Here is a 23805-nt window from a genome sequence, read left to right as displayed (position 1 = left end):
AAAATACATATAAAATAAATATGTCTGAATTACCACTTTTCTGACAGTTCTTTTATTTCTTCCTTGCCGGCAAAGGTAGAATTTAGGGAGTTTAATTTAGTTCTAGATACCTTCCTTTAGGAAACCTATGTTCACTCCGTTAGATGAGTTCTTCAACTTCTATTTCAAAAAACATAGTGACAATTAATACTCCTCAAAATATAGCTAAATCCTTAGGAAAAATCATCTCAGCAGAAAGGGCTCTCATGTTTGTGCCAAATGGTTCTTTGGCTTCACGTGTTGTGGGTCTGCAGAATACCAGTAAATACTATGTGGTTGATTTGATTCAGTTAATATAACTGTGATTCTCCCACAGAACTTTATGCCTCGGCCGTTTCAAGAAAAAAGTGTGTGCAGGGGAGAAAAGGAGAAAATGTCGTGGTAGGATCGTCACAGTAAATTGACTTTAGCACAGAGTGAGAAGACACCACGTTTTGTTTTCTCTCTTTTGATTGGCTTTTCTTGGAATAAAATTGCCTGTATCAGCAAGGCAAGGAGATGAGCTGGGGCAGCATCAGCGCCCAGACGGTGAGTGCTGTGGCACCGCAGTGCTTCAGGGGATGCCCTGACGCTGAGCCGTGCAGCCTGCGCTCACTCCCCTCTTGCAGGAGGGACGGGGCTGCCTGTGCGCTGGTGCCCGCTGCTGATGGCTTTTGGATCGGAAACAAAATTAACTGTCTGTACAGCTAGACAGCTCAAAAGCAGGCTGTGCTTTACGTGCTCTAACTCCAGAGCAACCTCAGAATGATTTTTCAATTTCAACAGCTCAAAACAGACATGTTCACATGTCACAATTTTATTTTTATTTCCCAATTGGAGTACAGTGATACAGCCTTAGTGCCAGCAAATTCATATTTGGGACTATAAGAAAGCTTAACTCAAAATGCAGCCAACAGTAAGAACCATTACTTAAAATATTCTTCTCTCTTAACCTGTTTGTTCGTTTGTTTCATGAATTGTAACCAAATAGGGCTCCCTCAGGGTTATACAAAGCAGTGTGTAGGCACACACCAACAGTTGGGTAAACATGAAAAAAAGAATACTAATGCAGTCCTTAATATAAAGAGAAGCTAGTGTGAGGACAACATTCAAATCAAGTTTAAATTCTCCTTTTTGCTACACTCCTACTGTCCCTAGCAAGCAAAATTTTAAGTCAGTGTATTTCAAAGTGCAGCACACCTTCTACCTGTGCCTGGGTAATTTTTGCGTACATCACTTGAGTTCAAACATTCCAGACTGGGGAGTTTCAGAATTCAGTCTCATTCAATACGAGGATTCACAGCAAGGCCCATTGGCTGTCCCAGCAGTAGTGTTTCCAAATGGATGTCATCCTACTAATTTGGCCTTAAAATGACTTTATTTTTTAGCACAGTTGAAAGGGATGTTATTTCAGGATGTTTTAGCAAGGGATTTGTATCATCCCATCTAACGATGCATCAGTCAGTTTGTTTTGTTTTACAAAAATCAATACCCTATACTTTAATAAAAGTAAATGAACTAACTTAATGAGAGACTCTAATTTGGTAAGCAAAGCAGTAGGATCCTTTCACTCATATTTCTGTTTGATAAATGCCCTAATTATCTTAGTTGCAAGTAGTGTCTGTAGACTTTCCCCATCTTTCCTTTTTAGTTTGCTCTTTTATCTGTCTTTGCCTGGCACTTGAGGGGAAGGGATTCCAGATGGTGAGCAGGGATTGCATGTCCTGCTGGCTGCAAGCGCTGAGACCCTGAGGAAGAGGGCTCTCTGCTCAGGGTGGCTCTGCCCTCCTTGCTTCTAAACCGGTTTAGGGGGAGCTGGGCTCAGCTGGACTATGGCTTTGGTACTGGAGCATCACTTGGTACCAGCACACCAGTGGGTGATGCTGAGCTGCTTCCCAATAGCAGTGTCAGGCCCTGGATTTGCCTTTTCCAGTGTGGAAGGGCCTGAAGAATGCTAAACAGAAGGAGGAAGGTGCAAATGTGAGACCAAGCGAGCAGAGATGGAACCCTGAAGGTGGCTGGAGACCCTGGGGCCATCCCTCACCTACAGGGACAACATGGGCAGCCCCAAGCCCACATGCTCTGTGCAGGCCTGAGCGGTGGGGCTGGCAGTCGGGGATGGGTTTCTGCAGAGCTGCAGGGGTGATGTGCTGCACAGCACCCGTGCGGATCTGCAGCACAGCAAGGTCCCAACCCTTCCTGCAGGTCTGTCTGTAATTCCCCAGGAGCTGTAGGTTGTCAGTGTTTCTCTCTGTGCATCTGGTACCCTCTTGTGCTTCTCTTGGCATGGCAGGTGCTCAGTAGATGACCATTAAGGATGAGTCAAACAAGTCCGGCTCCTTCCCTGCAGGGCTGGCGAGCTGAGGCGCTGGCAGAAAGCCCGTCTGTCTGTCTGTCTGTCCAAGGAGGAGCTGTGTCTCTGCTGCGCTGCAGAGGCCGATTCCCAAAGGTGCCCCCATGTCTCCTTCCCTGTCGATAGACCTCGTTAGCGAGCAGTACCTCTGAAAGGCAGACCCATGGAGATCAGACCTGCTGTGAGGTTCACATTGGTTGTGTGCAGGGATTTTTAGAGCAGAATTATTCAGTAGATGGGGCTATGTGGATTATGGGGCATCTGGCAGCACAGAGCTGCATCCAAGGCTGTGTCCTCCTTCACCTCTATTCTCTGCTGATCTACAGGAGCTGTTTTTTTTTTTTTTTTTTTTTCTCTCCAACTGTTTTGCATGATGCAGAGCATAGTAGGGCCCAAACTACAAGGCCAGTAAGTAATTGTATGGTTTGGTCATGGTCATAGAGAAATAATACCCTTGCTTCTAGAGGTGGGGGAGTGAAAGCTTGCTGGAAAACAGTGAACAGGAGAGATGAGTCCAGCAGCTCAGACTGACCTGGAGCCCCCCCATCTCTCTGTGTGGCATCAGGGTCCCAGTTCTGAGCAGTTTGCAGTTCCAGGCTGTCCCTTGGCTGATGCTTATGGATGTCAGGGCCATGCCTGGGGTGACCTTCACAGCAGGGTCCTGCTCCTCCTCATCCTGCAGCCCTGGGTCAGTGCTGGGGTGGCTGGGGAGATCCTGTCTCTGCCATCTGTCGTCGGGGCCACTGTATTGCCAGAAATTTTTCCTGGGTGCAGGAGCGTTTGGGTGGCTTTGTGCCCTGGCAGACTCCTCTGCTACCGAGAAGGGGTTGTGTGCTGCCCAGGCTTCACCACTTCACTGTCTCTTTCTGCCAGCAGCATGGCTGAGTCTGGCCTGATACAAGTGTAGGATGGGTTTTTACCTCCTAATTTACATGTATACAGCATATTGCAAAATACCTTGAGTATCAGAATAATATGAAGTGGCTCTGATAAAACATGCTACTATTTTGCAGTGGTCTAAAGGCTATTTAGGCTATAAAGAATATTTATATTAGTATAAAAGTATCTCAGTAGAAAATAAATAGATAGTCTTTTATTTACTGTACAGTGAGTATATTGGGCTGAAATCAAACATTGATAGCTCTTAAGTTACACACTAACAGACTGGTTTGTAGTTTTATTTTCAGTGTTCTTTATTACATAGCTGATAACACAATAATGAAAAATGCAGTTAATTATTAGTGTAGTTAAGAGTAATCTTTTATTTCCTGTAAAATCTGCCTGTTTGTTTTTCATTCACATAGATGAAGAACCAGAGACATTAAAGAAATTATTCCCATTTATACAACTTTCAGTCTTTTTTTCTTCAGTAATGTTTTTTTTGTCCAGTGTTTTCAAATGGACCTGTTCTTGCTTCCAAGCAGTTCAGTCATTTCCTCAGGAATACAAAAACATGTGGTGTTATGTGCTGTCTGGCTTAAACAGATATGAAACAGAGAAAAAGAGTTGCGTTAACTCTGTAGTTGTTTTTCCCTCTAAAAAGTAGTTTGGAAGAAAAATCTAAATGCCTTGAGTAACTACTTTATTTAGATACTAAAGATAAACACTCCAGACTAAATTTTATTTGGCAATTACACTGGTAGCACAGTGTCTTTGGATTCAGCAGGGCAGAAGAGTTATTTAATCTTTACTGCAGCGTAACAGCTCCGCATTTGGTCTTACAGTATTATTTGGTCTTCTACATCCAATTATCTTCACAACATGCGATAGCCTACAAGGGCACCTGACTCTTTCTTTTTTTAAACAAGCAAACAAACAAAAAAAAAATCAGTATTTGCATGCTCTCTCTTTCTTTCTCTGGCTTAATGTTTTAGTCTAAATAAAGCATATCCTTGATGCATTGGGTTTCTTTCTGAATATCTGTGTGGACAGCCTGTTTAATTTTGTAAAAATAAATGATTATGGTCATCTGGTCTTGGTCCTATAATATCTCTTATAATATCTCTGAAATTTCTGAACCAGTGCTAGCTGTCATCAAGGTCAGAAATGTGTTTATCTGGGTCTGAATGCCAGATGCCTTTTTCCCCAAGAGTAGATGTTTGTACACGTTTTGGACGTGTCCCTCTGAGAGCTTCAGACTTCTCCTGTGGCCATGAGGAGTGCTCACTTGTGATGGTATTGCTCAAGTGCGGATCAAATAGAGTTTGCTCCAAGAGCTGCCACGTGTTGTAATAGTGCAGGGGAAGCTTGAGCAGGAGAAGCAGCAGAAGCTGGTGGGAGGCACTTGTCCTCGTGGTCTCGCTCGTGTGTGAACTTTGCACGGGTGTTCTTCGTGTCCCACAAACATGACAAATGCTTCTTTCCCATTAGTAACAGAAACTCGTCACCTTTATGCTCCAGATGATAGCCAAAATGTTATTAAGCTGATGGCATGGCAAGTTATATATATTTAAAGTGTCTTTCTTCTTCTTTTCTCTGATTGTAGCCGATGTTTTCCGTTGCACCGAGCTTAGCCACCAACGCATCAGCCACCTTCAACCCCTACCTGGGGCCCGTCTCCCCAGGCCTGGTCCCAGCGGAGATCCTGCCCACTGCCCCGATGCTGGTGACAGGGAACCCTGGTGTCCCAGTTCCTGCTGCTGCTGCCGCCGCTGCCCAAAAGCTGATGAGGACAGACAGGCTGGAGGTAGGAGCCAATATGTATAACTTATTTTCAGAGGTTGTATCATTTATTACGTCTCCCAGATATAAAATATTTTTCTTGCGAAAGAAAAGAATGCAAGTTTTACTTTAGCTGATAATGTCATATCTTGGTGATGAGTAAGGACGGGGAGTGACTGAGTGATCACACAGTAAGTTAATGCTTGTGGTTCTGCTTCAGACCCTCTGTTGCAGAAAGAAAGGGAAATATAGAGCCCTTTTAGGAATGAGTGCGGCAGCAGCAAGAGCGCCTCGAAACTTTTAGTGTGTGCCCAGGTGTGACTGTGCAGGTTGCGCTGGAACGGGTACAGAGCACCAGGGCCGGGTGTAAGGGCAGAGCTCCAGCTGCCTGGGTAGAAGATGGCTTTCAGCCTCTCTCTGCTCTGGACAGATGGTGCCAGTGCTCCCCCGCCGGCCTCCCGCGCCTGGCTTATCAGCCCTGCTACAACCCTGACAAGTGTTAGTGCTCTCTAGATGGTACTCTCCCTTGCTCTGAATCTTTCTTATCTGAAAGGCCTGACAGTGTTTTCGGCACCTTATCGGTGTTGCAGCAGTGTGGGCAGTGAGCCAGTGCCGTGCCGTGGCTGCCGCGTGCTTGAGGTGTGCCTGTGAACACAGCCGGCGAGCACAGCCGGTGAGCACAGCCGGAGAGCACAGACACAATTACAGTCCGTGAGCACAGCCTGCAAGCACAGCCGGTGAGCACAGCCTGTGAGCACAGCCACAATTAGAGCCCGCAAGCATAACCGGTGAACGCAGCCACAAGCACAGCCAGCTAGCACAGCCTGCGAACACAGCCGACAAGCACAGCTACAAGCACAGCCAGCGAGCAGACGCTGGGCAGCCCCGGTCAGCCCTGGTGGTTAAAAGGTAGCGATGGGAGAGGCCAGGCAGACAGGGAGATCCCCTGTCACCCCGTTTGTCTGTTGGCCACAGTGCTCCCACGGCCGGTGATGCTGTCCCTCACCGGCACCACGGCAGCTTCAGTCGGCGGTGGTGAGAGCCAAGCTGTGCCTGCCCCATTCCTGCAGCCCCAACCCTCCTGCTCTGCCGTGGGCCCCCAGCCCAGTGGCCAGTGCTCAGCACTGTCGTTCTGTAGCCTTAGTGCAGTGGCAGGTCTTCGAGATCCTGGTACTGCAACCTCTCCTCTGCGTGGGGAGAGTGTGAAGGCTTGGGGGTATGGGGGGTGGGTGGGTTGGTCTGCTCTTCGATATGGTCCCTGAGCTCAGGGAGCATGACGGGAGGAACCAGCAGGATCTCTGTTTTAAAATTGAAAGTTGTAATTGTAATGCTTTTCTTTCTGCCCATGCATCTGCATTAACAGGGATTAATTCTCCTTACAAGGAAAATTAATTCCTTTTTCTTAGTTGCATCTCTGACTGACAAGCTGCTGCTCAGAAGGCTGCGAGCTGGGCGGAGTGGAGGGTCATCTGGCAGCAAGCATTTCCCGCTGCCGCTGTCACTATTCTCAGAGCTCACGTCACCGCAGGTTCCCCTTCTGTGGGATCGCATCATTTCCCTTTTTAGAGATGTTTTCTCTGAGGAAAGTGTTCCCCAAAGCACGGTCAGGTTACAGGAGACGCAGCCACACTGAGCTGAGAGCTGGCGCACAGATGGCTTTTTGGAATCACCGAGGGATGTTTTTCCTTTGAGGACTCTATTTCACGGTGGATACCTGCCAGAGGTGGTTTAAAACCAAAATGCAATTAGATAAATTCGTAAATAAATCATTCTAGATTGAGAAATGAGTACCAAGAGGAGGATGCTGATGGCAGGGAGCCCTTTGGGTTGCAGCGTGGAGGCTAGCTGCGGTGTTTGATTGTGCTTCCACCCATGCAGGGGCCATGGCACTGGTTAGTGATGTTGGGGACGGGGGCTCAAAAGCTTTCTGTTCGTACGCAGAAGTAGGACATACCCAAATTTCCCGAGCACCAGCTCTGCCCATAGCCAGGGAAGCGCATCCGTCGGTGAGAGCCCCAGCGGGGCTGCACGGGCTGCGTGGGGTGTGTCTTTTCCTCCTCCTTTTTTCCCTTCAGCAAATGCAGTTTAAATAGTGCAATATGTAGGTGAGAAGATAATTTGCCAGAGCTTTCCGGTGTATTGGCTATCTAATCTGGAGTATCCAAATTTAGTATACAAATAGCAAATAAGCACATCATTTTTATGAACAGCAAAACATTTTAATGTATTTTGTAGATTACAGAAATGCAGAACTGATTTGAAAGATTTTATGGGGTCTGGTTGTTACCTCTCAGAGAAGCCAACATGCATCTACCTGCTCTTTAAGTGAGCTTATTGCTGTCCGTATTGTCATTTGTTATGACATGATTAGAGAGCTTTATATGGCTTAGCTCGCTCTCCCTTGGAATGAACTGTCCTTGAGAAAAATAACCGCTATGATGTTAGCATCTAATCTTGGAATATGATTTGTTCTGCTTAGAATTTTAAATACTTATTTTCAAGAATGATGTGCTCTAGTGTTAATGAAGTTAGCATACGTGTTCTGGGATACTGAATCAGACTGTTTCACAACTAAAAGCTCTCATTGCATTTACCTGGGATTTTAAGGAAAGCAGGCAGACAACACAAATCTGCCAGGCAGTGCACCTGGTCTCCTGAATTAATATGAATATTCATAAGATAAGGTCAGTGACTGTTACTAGCAGTAAGCTTGATTTAATACATATTTGGACCGTGTCGCCTGTACAGGTAGCATGCAGATGTTTGGGTGTCCAGTAGCCACTCCCATAAGGAATCTGCATGGAAATTTCATGGGTTGAGGCTTTTTCTCACGCTCCTCTCCTGCCAGAAATAGCTTGAACGAAAGTGTGGCTCTTCCAGTGAACTAGAAGAGAAGTGAGAAGGACAGGGAAGTGAGAGAGAAAGGAATTGCCTAACCGTTTTATTTAAAATGCATGTGTTTCCGTTTGAATGCCATCATTTTCTATTAGAAGTATTCAAGAATCAAGAATGACCACAACTAAGCTGCTGTTTCCTGCTTATTTCATATATACCTTTTTTTTTTCCAGAAAGAAGCCAATTTCTTGGAGATTTTCAGATTTTGGATAATCAGGAAATCTGACCTAGCGGTGCTGTTTGTTTAAACGTTCAGAATGTACTGGATAGTAATATGCCCATTTTGGTAAATTCTCTTCAAGGCAGAGAAGGAGACCAGAGAAGGGATGTGCTCAAGGAAGGGCAGGGATCTCAGCTCTGCTGTCCATGTCCCTCCAGCCAAAGCTCTGCCCAATTTTGGGTGAGCAGCATAGGACCTCTGTCGTGGCTGAGGTGATGCAGCAGTTGTCTCCCCACCAGGGTGGGATTCTCTCCCAACTTGAATCCGAGCGGGGTGACCAAAATAAACTGAGCCCAAAGTTAGAACAAATTAGGTGAATTATGACAAATCAGTAATACTGCAGCACTAACTCAGCATTTTTGCAGACGGGCTAGAGATGTACAGGTGACTTTTTTTTTATGCTCCTTGACATACTGAGTTGAAAATTATGATACTGATTACAGGGCTATTAATAACTAACTAAATAAAAGCTCTCCAGATCTGAAAGACCAGACAACATACCGTGCTTCCATGCCTCTTTTTACTCAGGCAGATGAATGATATATTACTGCATGCCTGTGGCAAAAAATAACACCATTTTCAATGCTTGCTTTTAAATAAACAAGAGTTGGAAACATTCTTGGCTACCATCACGGTAGCTGAAAAGCCATTGCTGGTCACACTGATTAAAAGGACTAGCAGTATTATAGTTTGTATCTGACTGCTGTAAACCATCGTTCAGAGATCTGTTAAGGAGCACTGAGAGACCCATCCATTGCCTTATCTCAGCTACTGTGTGACAGCTCTGAAAATTTGCTCGGGACATGCCAAAGATTGTCTTTATCTGCCTATTTCAGTTTTCTGGTCATTCTTTGTGTTTTTAACTGTGATAAAATTAGCTTATCTGTGGATGCTTTTTATTTCTCTCTCTATGTATAGATACTTTTTATATATATACATTATATGTATATTTGTACATATCATCTTTGTGTTATTAATGGAGTAGTTGTTGCTTATGTGTGGAGTGGTTTTGAGACTTCGATTTTGTGGATCACCAATACAAGACAGAGCAAAGACAGTCAATTGACATTAGTTGCACCCTTTATCTTCAGAGGAAAAGACTTCAGTTAACTTCTAGACTGCAAACAAATAATCAAATGAAATTATCCATTTTTGTCTGTTTGGGAGGTCTGTGTTTGGGTGGAAGACACTGGTTTGTGGCCCAGAAAGTATTCCTAGGTGATGAAAGAGAGCAAGCCGTACCCCAGGCGGTGGGGCTGACCAGCCTAGCACAGTTCTCTTGGAGAAGCAGTGACCTACCAGCTCCATTGGGTGTATGCTTGAGAGCAAGGGGCAGAGAGACCAGGAGTCTCCTGTGAGCAGGGATGGTGCTAGCACCCTACAGGTATCAGAAGCAGACTTGTGGTTTTTGATGGCTTAAACTGGCACTGCCTCCTTCCCCAGTCACTCCCTGTGTCGTGCTGGCTGGCAAAGTGGTCCATGCTGCTACATGGGGAAGGGATCTGCTGCGGGGAAGGGATCTGGCTGCAGAATTACCTGAAGGCAAGTTGTTATTTGCCAGCTGAGGAATTTGCCCATTCTGTTTCACGTGTGCTGCAGAAACAGTTCTGCAAGCACCGAGCTGCGAGCAGTATGTCCAAGGGGAGGAACAGGAGCAACGGAGGTGCCTGAACTGGCTTGTTTGGGCAAATATACATCCAGAGTCTTTGTCACTGCATGGAAAAAAACTATAAATAGGGTTATGCTGGAATGACCCTGGAAAAATGGATGTTTCCTGTGAGCAGGTTCACAAATGGTATTGTTCTTGTCCTTTGGGGATGTCATTTCATAGGTCTTAGTTGATGGGCAGCTGGTACTTGAAACAGCACAGGGGTTAAAAGGCAGCTAGAGAACTAGCATGGATGGAAACCAAAGAACAACCAAATTTGGTCTGTTGCAGGGATCAGAGCCAAGGTCCTTGAGGAAATACTGATGATCCAAGCTCATGGGCACCCACCTTTAAAAGGAAATTCCATCCACTAAAGTGGTTTTATTTTTATAAAAACTTGCTTGCTTTTGTCCCTTCTGTTTCCTATAGCCTTTGGAAAACTAAAATGACAAAACGCATTTTTCTTTGCGGTTTGTGAAGAGCTGACCATGAAAAGAACACACGTCATTTTTTTAAACATAGGGTTTGCAAGGTGTGTGAAGAGGGAGCCAATGCTTGTCTCGCTGGTGATGGAGTGAGTGCCTGCACCGCTGGCGGGGGCTGGAGGTCCAGGGGGTCTGTGCCGGCTCGGGGCCAGGCAGCGGGGATGCTGCAGGGGGATGCCCTCCAGCCAAGCAGGTTTCTTTGTGCAATTTCCAATTCCTTCAGCTTCGTTTGGCTGCTGTCACGCTGCAGTGGTGTGACAGCGGGACCGGTGACCGCTCTGGCTGCAGCCTGTGCTCTTTCCCAACACAGGCCACCTTCCGCCGATCCACAGGGGGAATCTGAGCAGCTTGGGAGAGAGGCGGCCGCCACTGCGGGTTTTGGATTGCCCTCTCGTGGCAGATGCCTGGATTGTGGGGACCAGTGTGGCACTGCATGCCCCACCGGTGCAGCTCGCTCCCCGGCGCAGCCATGAAGCTCCTGCCTGGTGGGGTGCCCGGGGTGGCTACGCCGTCATCCTCCCGGCACCACTGGCCGGTCACCTTAATTAATGCATTGAGCATTGCTAACTCGGGCACAGCTGATCCCAGTGGAGCCAGACTGCGTCCGAGCACTGTGATGCTTGGGGTGATCTCTGAGAGACAGCCTCTGTGCGTTTCTTCAGAAAACAGAAAAAGCTCTGTGGGTGGCTAAGTGGGAGCCAAAATAAAAGCTGCTGCGTGCTTGGCTCTTGATCCTGGTGGGTTTTGATGCTCTTTGACATCAGAAGGGGCTTTTGAGAAGCCAGGTCCCTGCTGCCAGGGAGCTGAACCCACCATCCCACCATCGCTGTGCTCCTCCCGGACCAGGAACCCAAGCATCCTTGTGGCGCTCTCGCAGACATTCAGAAATCCTGACTGTGCTCCGAGCCATTCCCGTGACACCCATCACCCAAATTAAGCGACTTTCTTTTCCCGGTGTCACAGGTATGTCGAGAGTATCAGCGTGGCAACTGCAACAGGGGAGAGAACGACTGCCGGTTCGCGCACCCCGCCGACAGCGCCATGATCGACACCAACGACAACACGGTCACTGTCTGCATGGATTACATCAAAGGGAGATGCTCACGGGAAAAGTGCAAATATTTCCACCCTCCTGCACACCTGCAAGCCAAGATCAAGGCTGCCCAGTACCAGGTTAACCAAGCTGCAGCTGCCCAGGCAGCAGCCACTGCAGCTGCCATGGTGAGTCTGGAAAACACCCCTGGAATAGAAGTATGTTGAGGAGAGACGATAATTGATGTGTTAGCTGTTCTTGCTGGGGGGGTGGGGGGTGCGTGCGCTCGGGGATCCCAGTCACGACATGGTGCGATGAGCTTTCTCAGCATGTGGTGCCAGATCTGCTCTTAAGTAGTTTCAGACCGTTAAGGTGTTTCACTAATTTTGCCTGCTGATGTACAGAGTATCTATATGTACATATATGTGTGCATACGTGTGTGCGTGTGTGTACGTGTGTGTGCATATATGTATATATAGTTTATTGTATGTTTGTGTGTGGGTAGACATGTATCTATCTAGTTGCACAGATAGATAAACCCGTATTTCAGTTACCCTAAGTCCGTGTTTGCAGAGACTTAGTTTGAAGTGGATCTTAGTGCGTTAATGCTGTTCCTGGCCCACCTGCCCTGGCCCCCACCCGCGGGCTGTCGGCAGCTCTCGCAGGGCGCTAGAGCAACCCCCGTAGCTGCAGCACCCAGATCTGGAACCTCTCCGGGACTGGTTTCCCCGCCTGGGGTGGCCAGCCCCCGGCTCAGGGCAGTGGTGGCATGTTGTCCCGTCTGCGAAGCCCCCGTGGGGTGTGGGAAGAGGCGCACGGCGGGCGCAGCGGCAGCAGCATGGCCGGCGGCGCAGGGCGGCCGGTGGGGTCCGGTGGCGGGGACCCCCCTTTCCACTCCCGTCCCACCGCCGTGAGCCCCGCACCTGGCCGGCCGGCCCGCGGGAGGGGGTCGCCCTGCCCGCCGGCCCCCCGTGCATGCCTAGTCTTGTTACCGTTGTACACGGCATCCGGTGATTTGTTTTTATTTGTTTTTTCTCACCTACCCAAATGCACTGCTGCCCCCATGATGCACCTCTGCTTGCTGTTTATGTTAATGCGCTTGACCCCACTGGCCATTGCCATCATGTGCTCGCTGCCTGCTAATTAAGACTCAGTCGGCTGTCAAATCACTGAAGCGACCCCTCGAGGCAACCTTTGACCTGGTACTATGACCTTTCACCTTTTAGCTTGGCATGTAGCTGTATCGTAGAGTCGAGTTTGGGGTTAATGTCTAGAAATGGAATATCCCGGTTCCCCGCTTCCCGATCCCCGGCGAGGGGCGCAGGGGCGGCCGGACCGGGCTGGGCCAGGCTCCAGAGCGGGACCCCGCCGCCCTCGCGCCCCTCGGCCCCTTCCCATCCCCTTCCTTTCCCTGTCCCCCATCCCCTGTCCCGTCCCCTCCCGAGGGTGCCGCGCGGGCGGCCGCGGCGCAGGGTGCGTTGGCATGGCTTCGTGGCGCGGAGGTGGCCCGGGGTTGCCGGCATGCGGCGCGCGCTCTGCATGCCCGGGCAGGCGCTGGGGCCGGGGAGTGGGTTGGCGCCAGCGGCCCTGCCATCCGCTCCGGACGGTGACTATTAACATCGCTTCTACGTGTTGATCCTCATGGAGCTAGCAGTGCTGCTTCCCCTACCCCAATACCTCGCTCCTGACCAAAGCCCTGAAGCTTTACAGTAGCGTAATACCTATGCCGGTTCCTATAACGTACAGCTCCGACACGTTACCTGTGCCGCTGTAATGGTAGGCTAAAGTAGTGCTCCCTCGTAAAGCTTTTACCTCGCCTTTTATTTGGTAGTTAAGTCTGCTATGCTGCTTGCTTGCTCATGGATAAACATGGTGCTGCCTGGTTTTTTTGCCTTCTACTGATTTTTCTTTTTTCCTTTCTCTCTTTTCTTGTCTTCTCCCTCCCTCCCCGTTCTCCTCCACACCCTACCCTCCCACACCCTTTTTTGTTTTTTTTTCTTTTTTTTACTGGACTTTATTTTTATACCCATCCATCATTCAGGGAATTCCTCAAGCTGTACTTCCCCCATTACCAAAGAGGCCTGCGCTTGAAAAAACCAATGGTGCCACTGCAGTCTTTAACACTGGTATTTTCCAATACCAGCAAGCTCTTGCCAACATGCAGTTACAGCAGCATACAGCCTTTCTCCCACCAGGTAAGTGCTTCTCGTTTGCCTTTTTCTGGGGAGGGGAAAGGGGGAATTCTGGAAAAAAATACCCGAGGAGATAACCGTGTGTTCCTGGCGGCAAATGCGTAGAGGTATTTGCGCGGCGGCCGCTTGTGCGGGGCGGCTGCTGCCAGGCACAGGCAGCCTCTCTCCCCGCTGAGATGCTGCCGTGCCGGGGAGCCGCGGGCAGAGGAGGTGCTGACTGCAGGAAGGCTGGCTTCTCTCTGCTTCTCTCGGAAGCTGGGTGGGTGTTTTCCAGTCTAACATAAAAATCAGTGTCATGCTCTGTCATGCCAAATCAGAACTTGAAATCTCTTCTCTCGTTCTTCTTTCCCTCGATTAACTTCTCTTCGTTACACATCTCTTAAGCTGTTGTATTTGTTTCTCTTTGCTGTAAGACCCCTTTGCCTTCGTGAGCTTAGCAACAGTTGCTCTGAGTCACACATTTGAAGGTTTCGATTTTAATTATGGTGCAGTGATCATAAAAGGCACAGGCAGGCAGTCTCGCAGACAGGCTAATTGTGAACCTAAGCAAGAAATCAAGGTTCAGGCCTCTAGCACTACAACCTTAGAGCTGATTTTGGACTAAGCAGAACCAAGGTGCACTTGTTCTTACTCAAGTGATCAAATCCACATTTTTCGTAGGGTAATTGCTGAAGAATTGTACTATTTACAATAAGCAGAAATCCCTTCAGAGGACAAGTGATGGGACTTAAAGTTGGAATATATGATTGGTTCTACAAATAACACTTCATGAAAAAATATAGTATGTCATGTGAATTTATGCCTGTATTAACACAAGTGAGTTGTGTTAATATGAACCCACATTAAAACAGCACTATTGTTCTAGGAGGTATGCAGAGGACGTCTGATAGATCTGTACTCAAAAAATTGGGACAAGTCTGTGAGGACAGCTCTTCGTAATGCAGACTAGTTGAGGGCAGGGGAAAAAGGAAAATGCAGCTATTTAATCTTTACCAAAAAATTCAAGGATTTTATCCTAAACATTTTTGGCAAGTACGTTCCCAGGAATTCGGTATAATGCCTTTTACTGTTCTTTCTTGATCATACAACCAGCCTTTCTTGGCATACAACCAACAAGTATAATTTAAATGGCACAAAAATCAGTTGCTTGATTTAGTACATTGTAATAACTTATTTAGGTTCCAAAAATGCATCGCAACCACTAAAGTATATCAGTAAAAGCTTGTTGCAAAGCTTGTTGGAGTCAATAGAAAGACTCTGATTGAGTAAGCTTTAGGTCAGGGTCTGTAGCCCACATACTAAAATTCATATAAAAGTGCTTATGCAGTCACAGTCCTTCTGTAGATATTAAACAATTTCACAGATTTGTTTTGGCAAAGCACAACTGATGTAGTTAGCAAACACACAATTTTCCAGCTCCCATTAAATCAGCAAGGGGCCGGGGGATTTCTGGAAGAACTCAAGCTGCTTTGACTCACACCCTTTCAACTTAGAAGCTGGGGTTACCATTCGTGTGCCTCAGACCTCATTTGCACTACATCACTGACTGGGACCTTTCACGTCAGCACTTACACACAACCTGCCTCAGCTCTTCTTCTAGCAAAACTGTGAAACCTACAGCAGTTTGTGCAGTGGTTCCTGATGCTTCATTTGACCTTTCTTGACCACCAAAGCTTAGTATATGTTAAACAAGAAAAGCAAAGGATTTTTTAGCATGAGCTACTATAAATTCTCTTTTTATATTTTTCAGATAGCAGCCGTTTGAGCTCTTCAGTAATCCAGTACTTTCCTGAAAGTTTGAAAGTTGTATTTGCCACATTGCCCATTTTAGTTTTCCCCACTTAAAATTAACTAGTACCAGTCCTGTTTGTGCATAGTCATCTGGAAACAGAGCTTTTCTATCAGTCCCTAAAACCAATGGGAGAGCACGGAGGGTGGGTGCCCTCAGCTCCACTGCCATGGAACAGAGGCAGGTTAATTCAGGGGGTCTGAATTAAAGTGAAATTTTTCAGGTTCAGACACCCTAAGTGTAATTACTCATATGTGTTCTTAGTTGCTTCAGCTGCAATGTATGAAAATGCAGCAGGTCTGGAGCGCAGGACACCCAGAACCTACACGGTGTCAGTGTGTGTCCCTGTGGAGAGTCTTGGCAGGACCCCCCTCTCTGTAGGGCACTTCACTCTTCATGTTTCAGCCTTGAGAGCTTTGTTCCAGACACTCGTGTTCCAGACAAACCCAGATACCTCTTCTAAACTGTAAGGCATAATTCTGGCTGCCTGTATGCAGGGGCATGTGAAAGCAAATAAAGGGATCGTCCATGCCAGGGGATGGACACTGGCACTCCAGCACGCTTTGAACGATTACATGCTTTTAGATACTCATCTCAGCACTCTCAAATAAACCACAGATCTTTGCACAGCTCCCTTGTTGAGGTCTCCCAGAAACCTTGGCCGCTGGAAGCTGTCCCCAGACTGAGAGGGGAGTCCGAGAGGCGTTGCAAGAAAGAACTGGGAACACTTGTGGTGCTGGACAGTTGAAATAAGTGGAGTTAGTCTCCCGAATGAGAAGGCTCTGCACAACTTAGTAGATGTTCACAGCTTGTTCTGGTACTGGTCCTGGCTGCTGACTCTTGACGCCCTGGCAGACAGGCGGGCAAACGTTTCACTGTGGGGCTGTGAACTTGCAGAGCACCGGTTACTTGGTGTTCACCACTTCTGCACGTGCTCTGTGTCCTGCAGTAACTGTGAGCTGGCTGGGGCTATGTTTGTCTGTACAGATAGAGAGCTCCTATGTGCAACTAGATGAAATTCCTGCCCTGGTGCTTGTTGCCATCCTGTGCCTCAGCTTACCGTCTCCTCAGTTGTGTGTATACAGCTGTTCCCAGCCTTGGTGTGTCAACTGGGTGACCAGAACAGTCTTTGAGAAGCGTAATCCTCCAGAAGAAAGGGGTCAGGTTTCCAGGATACCCACTGGAGCTGTTGTCCTGATGCACCGGCAAGGGGCAGAACTGCAGCAGGGCAGCAGAACCACCTCACCAGCCACAGCAAGGCTTCAGCCACCTCTGCTGTTAAGTTAACGCATTGCATATTTATTTAGTTATTGCAGCTTCAGCTCCAGAGAACTTACTCATGGTTGGGACTCAGTCAGTGCACAGATGCTTTCCTAAAGCAGTGTCTGTGTAATCACCTTCCTCCATGGGGCTTCTGGGTCTGTGTAAAAACCCTGCTCGCCTCCAAAATGGTAGGGAGCGAAAGATCAGGCACAACTGTTCACCTCAACAGGAGCACTTATGCTGTCTATGGCAATATTTTTAATTAGGGTGTAGTAGATTGGACAGACTAAATAGACTGAGGGGAATAACTTGAAGGAGAGAAAAGAAAAACATGCTTAGAACACCAGTAAACCTAGAATGTTTATAAAAGTAGCTTTATTCCGCTGCAGAAATAATCTGGTTGTGAAGTTATGATCAGTTAACCGAGCACATCCTTGAATTAAAATTCTGCCTTGTGCTGAAAAGCTAGGGAACATTTGAAACTGCACATTTATTATTCATGCATTCTCATTAGTCAGTCAAAGCTTCTGAAGTCAAAAGGAGTATTAAGGTCACAGCAAAACTGATTTTTATTACTGGTAAGAGGGTCATACAGCACTATGTCTCCATATTTGCAAGTTATTGCACCCTAGCTAGTATTTTCATTTCTGCCTTATGTTCATTTGCTTCAATTCCCTTTCAAAACTGTGTGCGCTGGTTATAAAGTTAATGATGATAACTCAGACTAAAATTTTGAGCTGAAAAGCTTTACAGTGATATTTCAGAGTCATTATGGAAATCTAACTCATCTTTAGCATGTAGACCTAATTATGCATGGAATGACGTAATATTCCAAATCTAATGAAGTATGTACAACCTTATAAATAGGGCACTTCTGCAGAGGCAGAACTCAAAGGTTCTTCTGTGTAACCTCATTAACACCATAGAGATGTCATAAGAGGGACCGAGAAAGCAGTTTTTACTTACTGTTTGTACTTTATAGCCAAATTTTGCTCCATTTTTTAATCTTGCAAGAGATCCTATTGACTTCAGCCATGATTCGTGCATGAGGAAGTCAGAAAAGCTACCTTCTTTTATCTAACCTTTCTTTGTGGATATTTTCAGTCTCTTTCACGACCCAGAAATAGAAGAGTAATTAGGAAACATGATTATGCCCTTTTCTTTGTAGCCTTGCAGATACAGTGATGACAGTGAATAACCTTGTCCCCAGCAGTAATTATACTGACTGACTTTTTCCCTGCTTAGTTTAATGCTCTTGAGATTGTGTGAGCCACTACAATGCCTGGCACCAGCTAAAACAATTTCCTGTCCCCCCGTTACGGTCACGTAATGTCAAGGAAGCAGCATTGCTGTGGCTCCCACTGGCAGTCTTCTAGAATAGGTTTCCATTTCCACTGCAATCTCTGTTCCAGGATTTCAGAATTTATTTCAGTCTCTGCTGTGTCAGGCATAATTAGCGGTGTTTATAAACGTTATTTGTTAAATAAAAAAGTAAATCGCTTATTAAAAATGGATATTATGAAGTATCCATTATCTTTTTTATATGGGGAGCAAAAATAGAAGATTCTGACTTCATTCTGGTGGAAGGCATTTTGCTATGTAAAGTAAACAGAATTAGCAAGTCAGTGATAGTTAAAAAATGATACCATAATGTTCCTAAAACCACCGCACTGCAGTTGGCTCTCTAGTTGCAGGGCAGAATTCACCAGGTGCTGTCGCTTTAATTATTTTTGTGTAGCCTGAACAGAGTTGCAGGTTGTGAGCCCAGACACCAGCAGCTTAAAATATATCCCGTAATGTAGAAAAAAGCGCTGAACAAGTATTCTTAGGTGCTGCCTTGAGCTGTGTAGGAGACTTCAGCTCTTCAGTCCCTCCTCTGACCTTGTGTATTAAGCAAACAGACCAGAGGACAGTCAGGATGACTTTCTACATATATGAAGGGGTCATACAGATATGCCAAAAGTACCACACGCCAAATTCACCTGGGTTTTGCCTATATTTTACCTAAACATTGGAGCAGCCAGATTGTGGCTAACAAAGCAGTGCAGATAAAGTCATGGCTCGCTCCAGCCCATAGGGGGAAGGTCCCCAGTTGAAGAGGCTGCTCCAGCAGAAGGGGAGAGCCTCACTGGCCTCTCCCCATCCTCTGCCCTGGAGAGAACCAGCTCCTGCAGGAAAAGGGCTTAGTAGTGCTGGTCCCATGCTCTGTCTGGTCTGGTGTCCCCATGTCCCAGCAGGGGAGGACCTCGGGTACCTATAGGCAGGTGCGACTTCAAAGTATTTAAAGTATAATCTGAGGAAACCAGGGTAAGGACCATTAGAAAGCTTATGTTAAAAGGCAAAAAGATCTAAAAGAGTTTTAAAATAACACTAAAGAAGCTTTTCCAAGCCATGCTAATAGTCCACAGTGCTATTAAGGCAAACACGCTATACCAGCACACAGTTCGGTCAGCTCTTTCCCCTTCACTGAAGACTAGTTCTAATGGATCACTGTGCTATTGTATGGTTTGATTGTGCTGACAGTTACATGCCACTGTTCCCATAATAACAATTTTTCTTCTTTGTTCAAATGAAATTTCTAATTACACGTGTGATGGGTTGTTTTAATTCTTTTCCCTTTCCAAATCCACCTTCCTGTTGCAATGCATGATGGGCAGGCTCAATATTGTGCATGACACCCGCTACAAGTGTTGGTAGGTGCCAGCTTTGTTTCTTGATTATCTTAAACCTGTGGTGCAGCTCACGGACCCTCAAAATCCACTGCTAGATTTTAACTTAGAGCTCTCGTGCCAATCCATCTCCCTTAGCCTCCTGCACTAACACCTGTCAATTAAATGCAATTGTTTAATTTAATTGACACGGACACATAGATGTTGTTAATTTTGTACAGCAGTTGTTTGAATTGCACATTGTTCCTTGGTGGATTTTGATTGGACTATGAGTTCCAGTGTTTAGAAACTATCTTGTGTTAAATAAAGACTGTATCTTACTATAGACACGTAGACATATACTGTCCTTCAACAAGATTAATTTTTGTTTGCAGTAAATATTTGGGTTGAATTTTTAAAAGACAAATTTGTAAATATAAGGGCATTTAAAAATTCTTCTGTTGATTTTTGTATTGAAATGGTTAAGCTTGTTTGTGTCGATTTTCTTGATTTGATGGTAACAAGCATTTTCCCCTTTTTTTCTCTTTCATTTCCCTCCCCTCTTTCTCCCTGGAATGTTGTCCTGCTTTGCACTGTGATTGCATGTCACGCGCTGGCAATGATGTCTCGGGCTTTTTGCTGTGATAAATACCATGCTCAATTATCCTACCACATGTCGCTCTGGTTCCCATACTGCTACACTCTTCTGTATGTTTGCTTATATGATTTTCCTTCCGAAAGTTCCCATGGTGCACGGTGCTACGCCAGCCACTGTGTCTGCAGCAACAACATCTGCCACAAGTGTTCCCTTCGCTGCAACAGCCACAGCCAACCAGGTTTGCTAATTTACAGCTTTGTTCCTTACAGACAACTTGAAATTAGTGCTTTTAATGAGCATGGGGGTTTTGATTTTACCTCTTGTTGGCCTACACATTCTCTCTAAGACCTGCAGCACAGCTTAATAAGCCTTTATCCATGCTCAAAAGGTGCTGCAGTTCCATTTCTGATGCTAAAAATAATTTATAATGGAGTTTCTGACTCAGTCTTAACATTTACGGGCTGTGCTGCTCAGTTCTGCTCTAGAGATGTAAAGAGAAAGGGATAATACTCAGAACCCATTATTTATTTCTATTTCTGTGAAACCGACAGTTCCTCTTAGTGCAGAACTCTAGTGAAAGCCAGTAAAACCTTTGTGCAGAGGGGTTGCAGGATCAGAATTTTAACAGTCTGAATTGAGCAGCTGAACATGTTCTGACTCTCCTCTTCCAAGAGCAAAACAAAAACATTTGAGCGTGGGCCACACAGAAGCTTCTTTTACACCTTTGTTTCAGCTTGTGATTCTGCTAGGAAAGGGCTGATTTTTTGTTGCAGTAGCCAAGTTAGGAAATGTCCATTAGAATCTGGGTTTATTTCTAAATAGCTACCCCGATTGTTGCCATGTTTTGATGTATTTCAGGGAAAAAACGAATAATGCTTTGCTAAGCAAGTGATTAAAAGTCCTCCCAGAAAAGCCAGACATGATGCTGTGAAGACAAGCACCAGCAGCCAGGTGCGCTGCTGTCCCCACACGGACCAGCTGGAGCTGCACCTGAGAACAGAACATGGCCTGTTGTTTTTATCTAGCTGGGCTGTCAAAAATGCAGATTTCTGTAGTACATCCGGCTGGAAGTGCAACAGTAAAAATTTTTAAAAGACCCTTTTCTTCCTCTTATGAAAAGAAATGATTTTTTGAGATATTCTAGGAAGTTGGAATTGCCTTATGTCATGAAACCATCAGTTCTGGCCCAAGATGCAGATATTACTCTCAACTCTGTGGGAATCACACATGTGACTTTTAGAAAAGGGTACTCAATGGTTTCTGTAGCATTTTGCAGGTGTGGTTCTGTTATGTGATGTTAATCCTGAGGATAAATGTTAGTTTTTTAAGGCAGGCTCACCAAGCATGCTCAGCTCCCTAGGTCCTTAGAGCTAACTCTGTAAGCAGTTTCAAAATCCCACCGTAAAGCTGTGACATTTGCCGCTGCGGTTGGATATTAAGCAGCAAAACCTGTGTCCTGCCGCACCCGCACCTCCGTGCTTGGGGTTGATCCTGCCATGCGAGGGGCTGAGCCGGCTCCCGCTGCTGCTGGAGCACCGAGCCCCGCAGGCTCTCGCAGGAGTGAGTCCAGAGTCTTCGGCTTCAAGCCTTCCCACCTTTGCCTGTTGAGAGCTACCATTTTGTACTACACCCAGCTGTACGTTCTTTGTTAGTCTGTCTGCTTACTCATCTCTGGAAAAGACTATTCCAAAAATTGCACTCTTGCAGTGATATATAGATGTGCACATCCCCAGTCTTGAAAGGGACCTGGATATTTTATGATTCCAAAAAAATACTCAGGTTAGTCTACTTGGGAAGTCACACTTCCTGCTCTTGAGAAACGTTTGCTGAATGACCATGTCACTCACAGATTTAAACTAGCATAAGAATTACTTTGTATTTTGGAAAGCTAGTTTATAGGTAGGACTACCTCTGCATACGTGTCACCTAAGCAAGCAACCACCTGTATGCCCAAAGTATCTTAGTATTGTAATTTATTGCACCATTTGATTAATTTAAGTGTGTCTCTATCCTCTGTAAGTCCAGAGACCTGTGAGAGCAAGCCAAGCCACAGAAAAAACATCTTTATTTTTTAAAATCACCTCTGTCTAAATAACCATGCACTTTCCCAAATAGATTACAGGGAAACTTTCTGTTGTAGAATCTGATCATTTCATGTGTATCCTCCCTGGAACCTCATAACACACTTAGTAAAGTAATGCAGCCAAACCTCAATATATACATATATAACAAATATATGTATATACTATGTGAGCAATGCTGAAATTATTTAATGCCACACGATGCAATGTGCATGCATGCCGAAAGTCTTAAGATCTGGCCCTTCATCTTCATTGACTGGTGTTGAAGGTCCTTGGTATGTTCCGACAGCACTATCCCTGATGCTTCTACACAGTTGGGTGCAACAGCCTGTCCTGCAGCAGTAGGAAAAAATGGTATGAGAAGCTTCATTCTGCTTGAAGCACATTTCTGTACAAGTTGGCGATGTTGTGGACTTGTGTGGAGTTGTTAGGGGAGGAGAGGGCACAAGGGGTGGAAAAACTGACCGCAAGACCTATAAGCAATTTAGTCAAGAGGAAACCTCCTCGTTCCCTTTCTTGTGTGGATTGACAGGTCAGCTTTTAGTATCCGTCAAGAAAAAAGTAATTTCAGGTGCAACAGCCATTTGTGATGATACAAATCAATTTTGTGTCATATGCCCCAGCATGTTTCCCTGTGCGTGGGCCTGTTTGCTCCCTCCAGCTGGACTGCTGGTCCCATATGTAATGGAAGGTTCTCCCGGTTCCTCCAGCGCCTGCATGCCCTGGTGCTGCTTAGGCTCGCTCCCCGGGGCTTCAGCCCGTGCACTGGGGGTGCAGAATAGAAGTTTCTTATTCCTACTGCTGGTAATCTGCTCTGATTTTAATACTATTTTTTTTAAGTGGGAAACTCAGTTGATGGGGCACTTCAAGAGAGCCACGTACTGAATTCTGTTTATGCAGATGATTATTTTGAGAATTGTTTCACTGCTTTGGGGAGTCTTAGCTTTTCAGCTGATCCACCGTGATGCCCGCAGCAGCCGTGGGAAGAGCAGGCAGCCTTCTCAACAGCGGATTTTCACCAGCCGTGAAAATCAAGCTCAGGGCATCTTAGGTTTGGCGTTCAAAAACCAAGACAGTGAAAGCAGTGAACACTTCACAAAATCAGACTGAAACAAGGCCACTGTAGAATTTATCGTTATAAATGATACACTGAAAGCACAGAATGTTGTGTAGGCCAACAAAAAGGGCTATTTTCAATTACTGCACTGCATGACTTTTGTAGATTTTAACTTCTCTTGTTTCCTAAACAACCAATAATACTTATTTATATTTGTCAAGTAGTACTTAACACAATGTTTTCCAGTTTAAGTTGCTATTGTAGCACTTCAGTTGACTTTAACTTATAGTTACAATATAAAATCCACCAACTCACAGCTGATCCTCACTTTTCCAAACTTATGTTCTATAGCAAAATGCTGTGTCTCTGGGTTGGCTCATTGCACTTGTTATTCATTGTTTAAATTTTTTACCTATAGATACCCATAATATCTGCCGAACATCTGACTAGCCACAAGTATGTTACACAGATGTAGACATTTTGTCATCAAACAGTAAGTTCCCAGAGTGTTGTTGCTTGCAGTTTTCTTACCGTTATATGTGCATAATTTGTCTTTTTTGGGACGGAATGTTTTTATTTTCTTTCTAAGAAAACTAATAAGATATGGGGGAAGAGGCTCTGAACTCCGCTGATATGCCGTTATTCTCTAGGTGGAGATCCCATAGTTAGCAGTGACCACGTTAGCCAGTGTTTTGGACCAATGTTGGTATTAGTTTGTATATATATCCATATAGCAAAATCAGAGAATCTAAAATCAGAGTTTAACTTTTTGTTTATAAAGGATGATAGCTCCAACACTGATGTGAGCTGAGGGCCAGGTCTGGGAGGAGGTGGTTACATTCTGTCTTTAGAAAGAACTAATTT

At 45.7% G+C, this 23805-nt stretch overlaps 1 protein-coding gene across 10 annotated transcripts in view; it reads left to right on the top strand.

Moving 5' to 3' along the window:
* MBNL1 (muscleblind like splicing regulator 1) overlaps positions 1–23805 on the top strand; it is a 78028-nt gene that overhangs the window by 49610 nt on the left and 4613 nt on the right. Inside the window, exons 3-9 of one of the 10 annotated variants that reach the window (XM_074153430.1) lie at positions 4857–5057; positions 11244–11501; positions 12462–12515; positions 13355–13508; positions 19215–19250; positions 19947–20041; positions 23360–23434. In XM_074153430.1, the coding sequence (XP_074009531.1) occupies positions 4857–5057; positions 11244–11501; positions 12462–12515; positions 13355–13508; positions 19215–19250; positions 19947–20041; positions 23360–23416 (855 nt within the window). In that variant the 3' untranslated portion in view covers positions 23417–23434. Of the gene's footprint in view, positions 1–4856; positions 5058–11243; positions 11502–12461; positions 12516–13354; positions 13509–19214; positions 19251–19946; positions 20042–22173; positions 22236–23357; positions 23435–23805 lie in introns of those variants that run through there. The other 9 variants (XM_074153432.1, XM_074153434.1, XM_074153433.1 and 6 more) reach the window with 9 other exon arrangements.

This window comes from Numenius arquata, chromosome 9 (assembly GCF_964106895.1).
Source record: "Numenius arquata chromosome 9, bNumArq3.hap1.1, whole genome shotgun sequence".
In the NCBI taxonomy this organism is placed as follows: domain Eukaryota; kingdom Metazoa; phylum Chordata; class Aves; order Charadriiformes; family Scolopacidae; genus Numenius; species Numenius arquata.
This window is presented reverse-complemented; position numbering and strand designations above follow the sequence as displayed.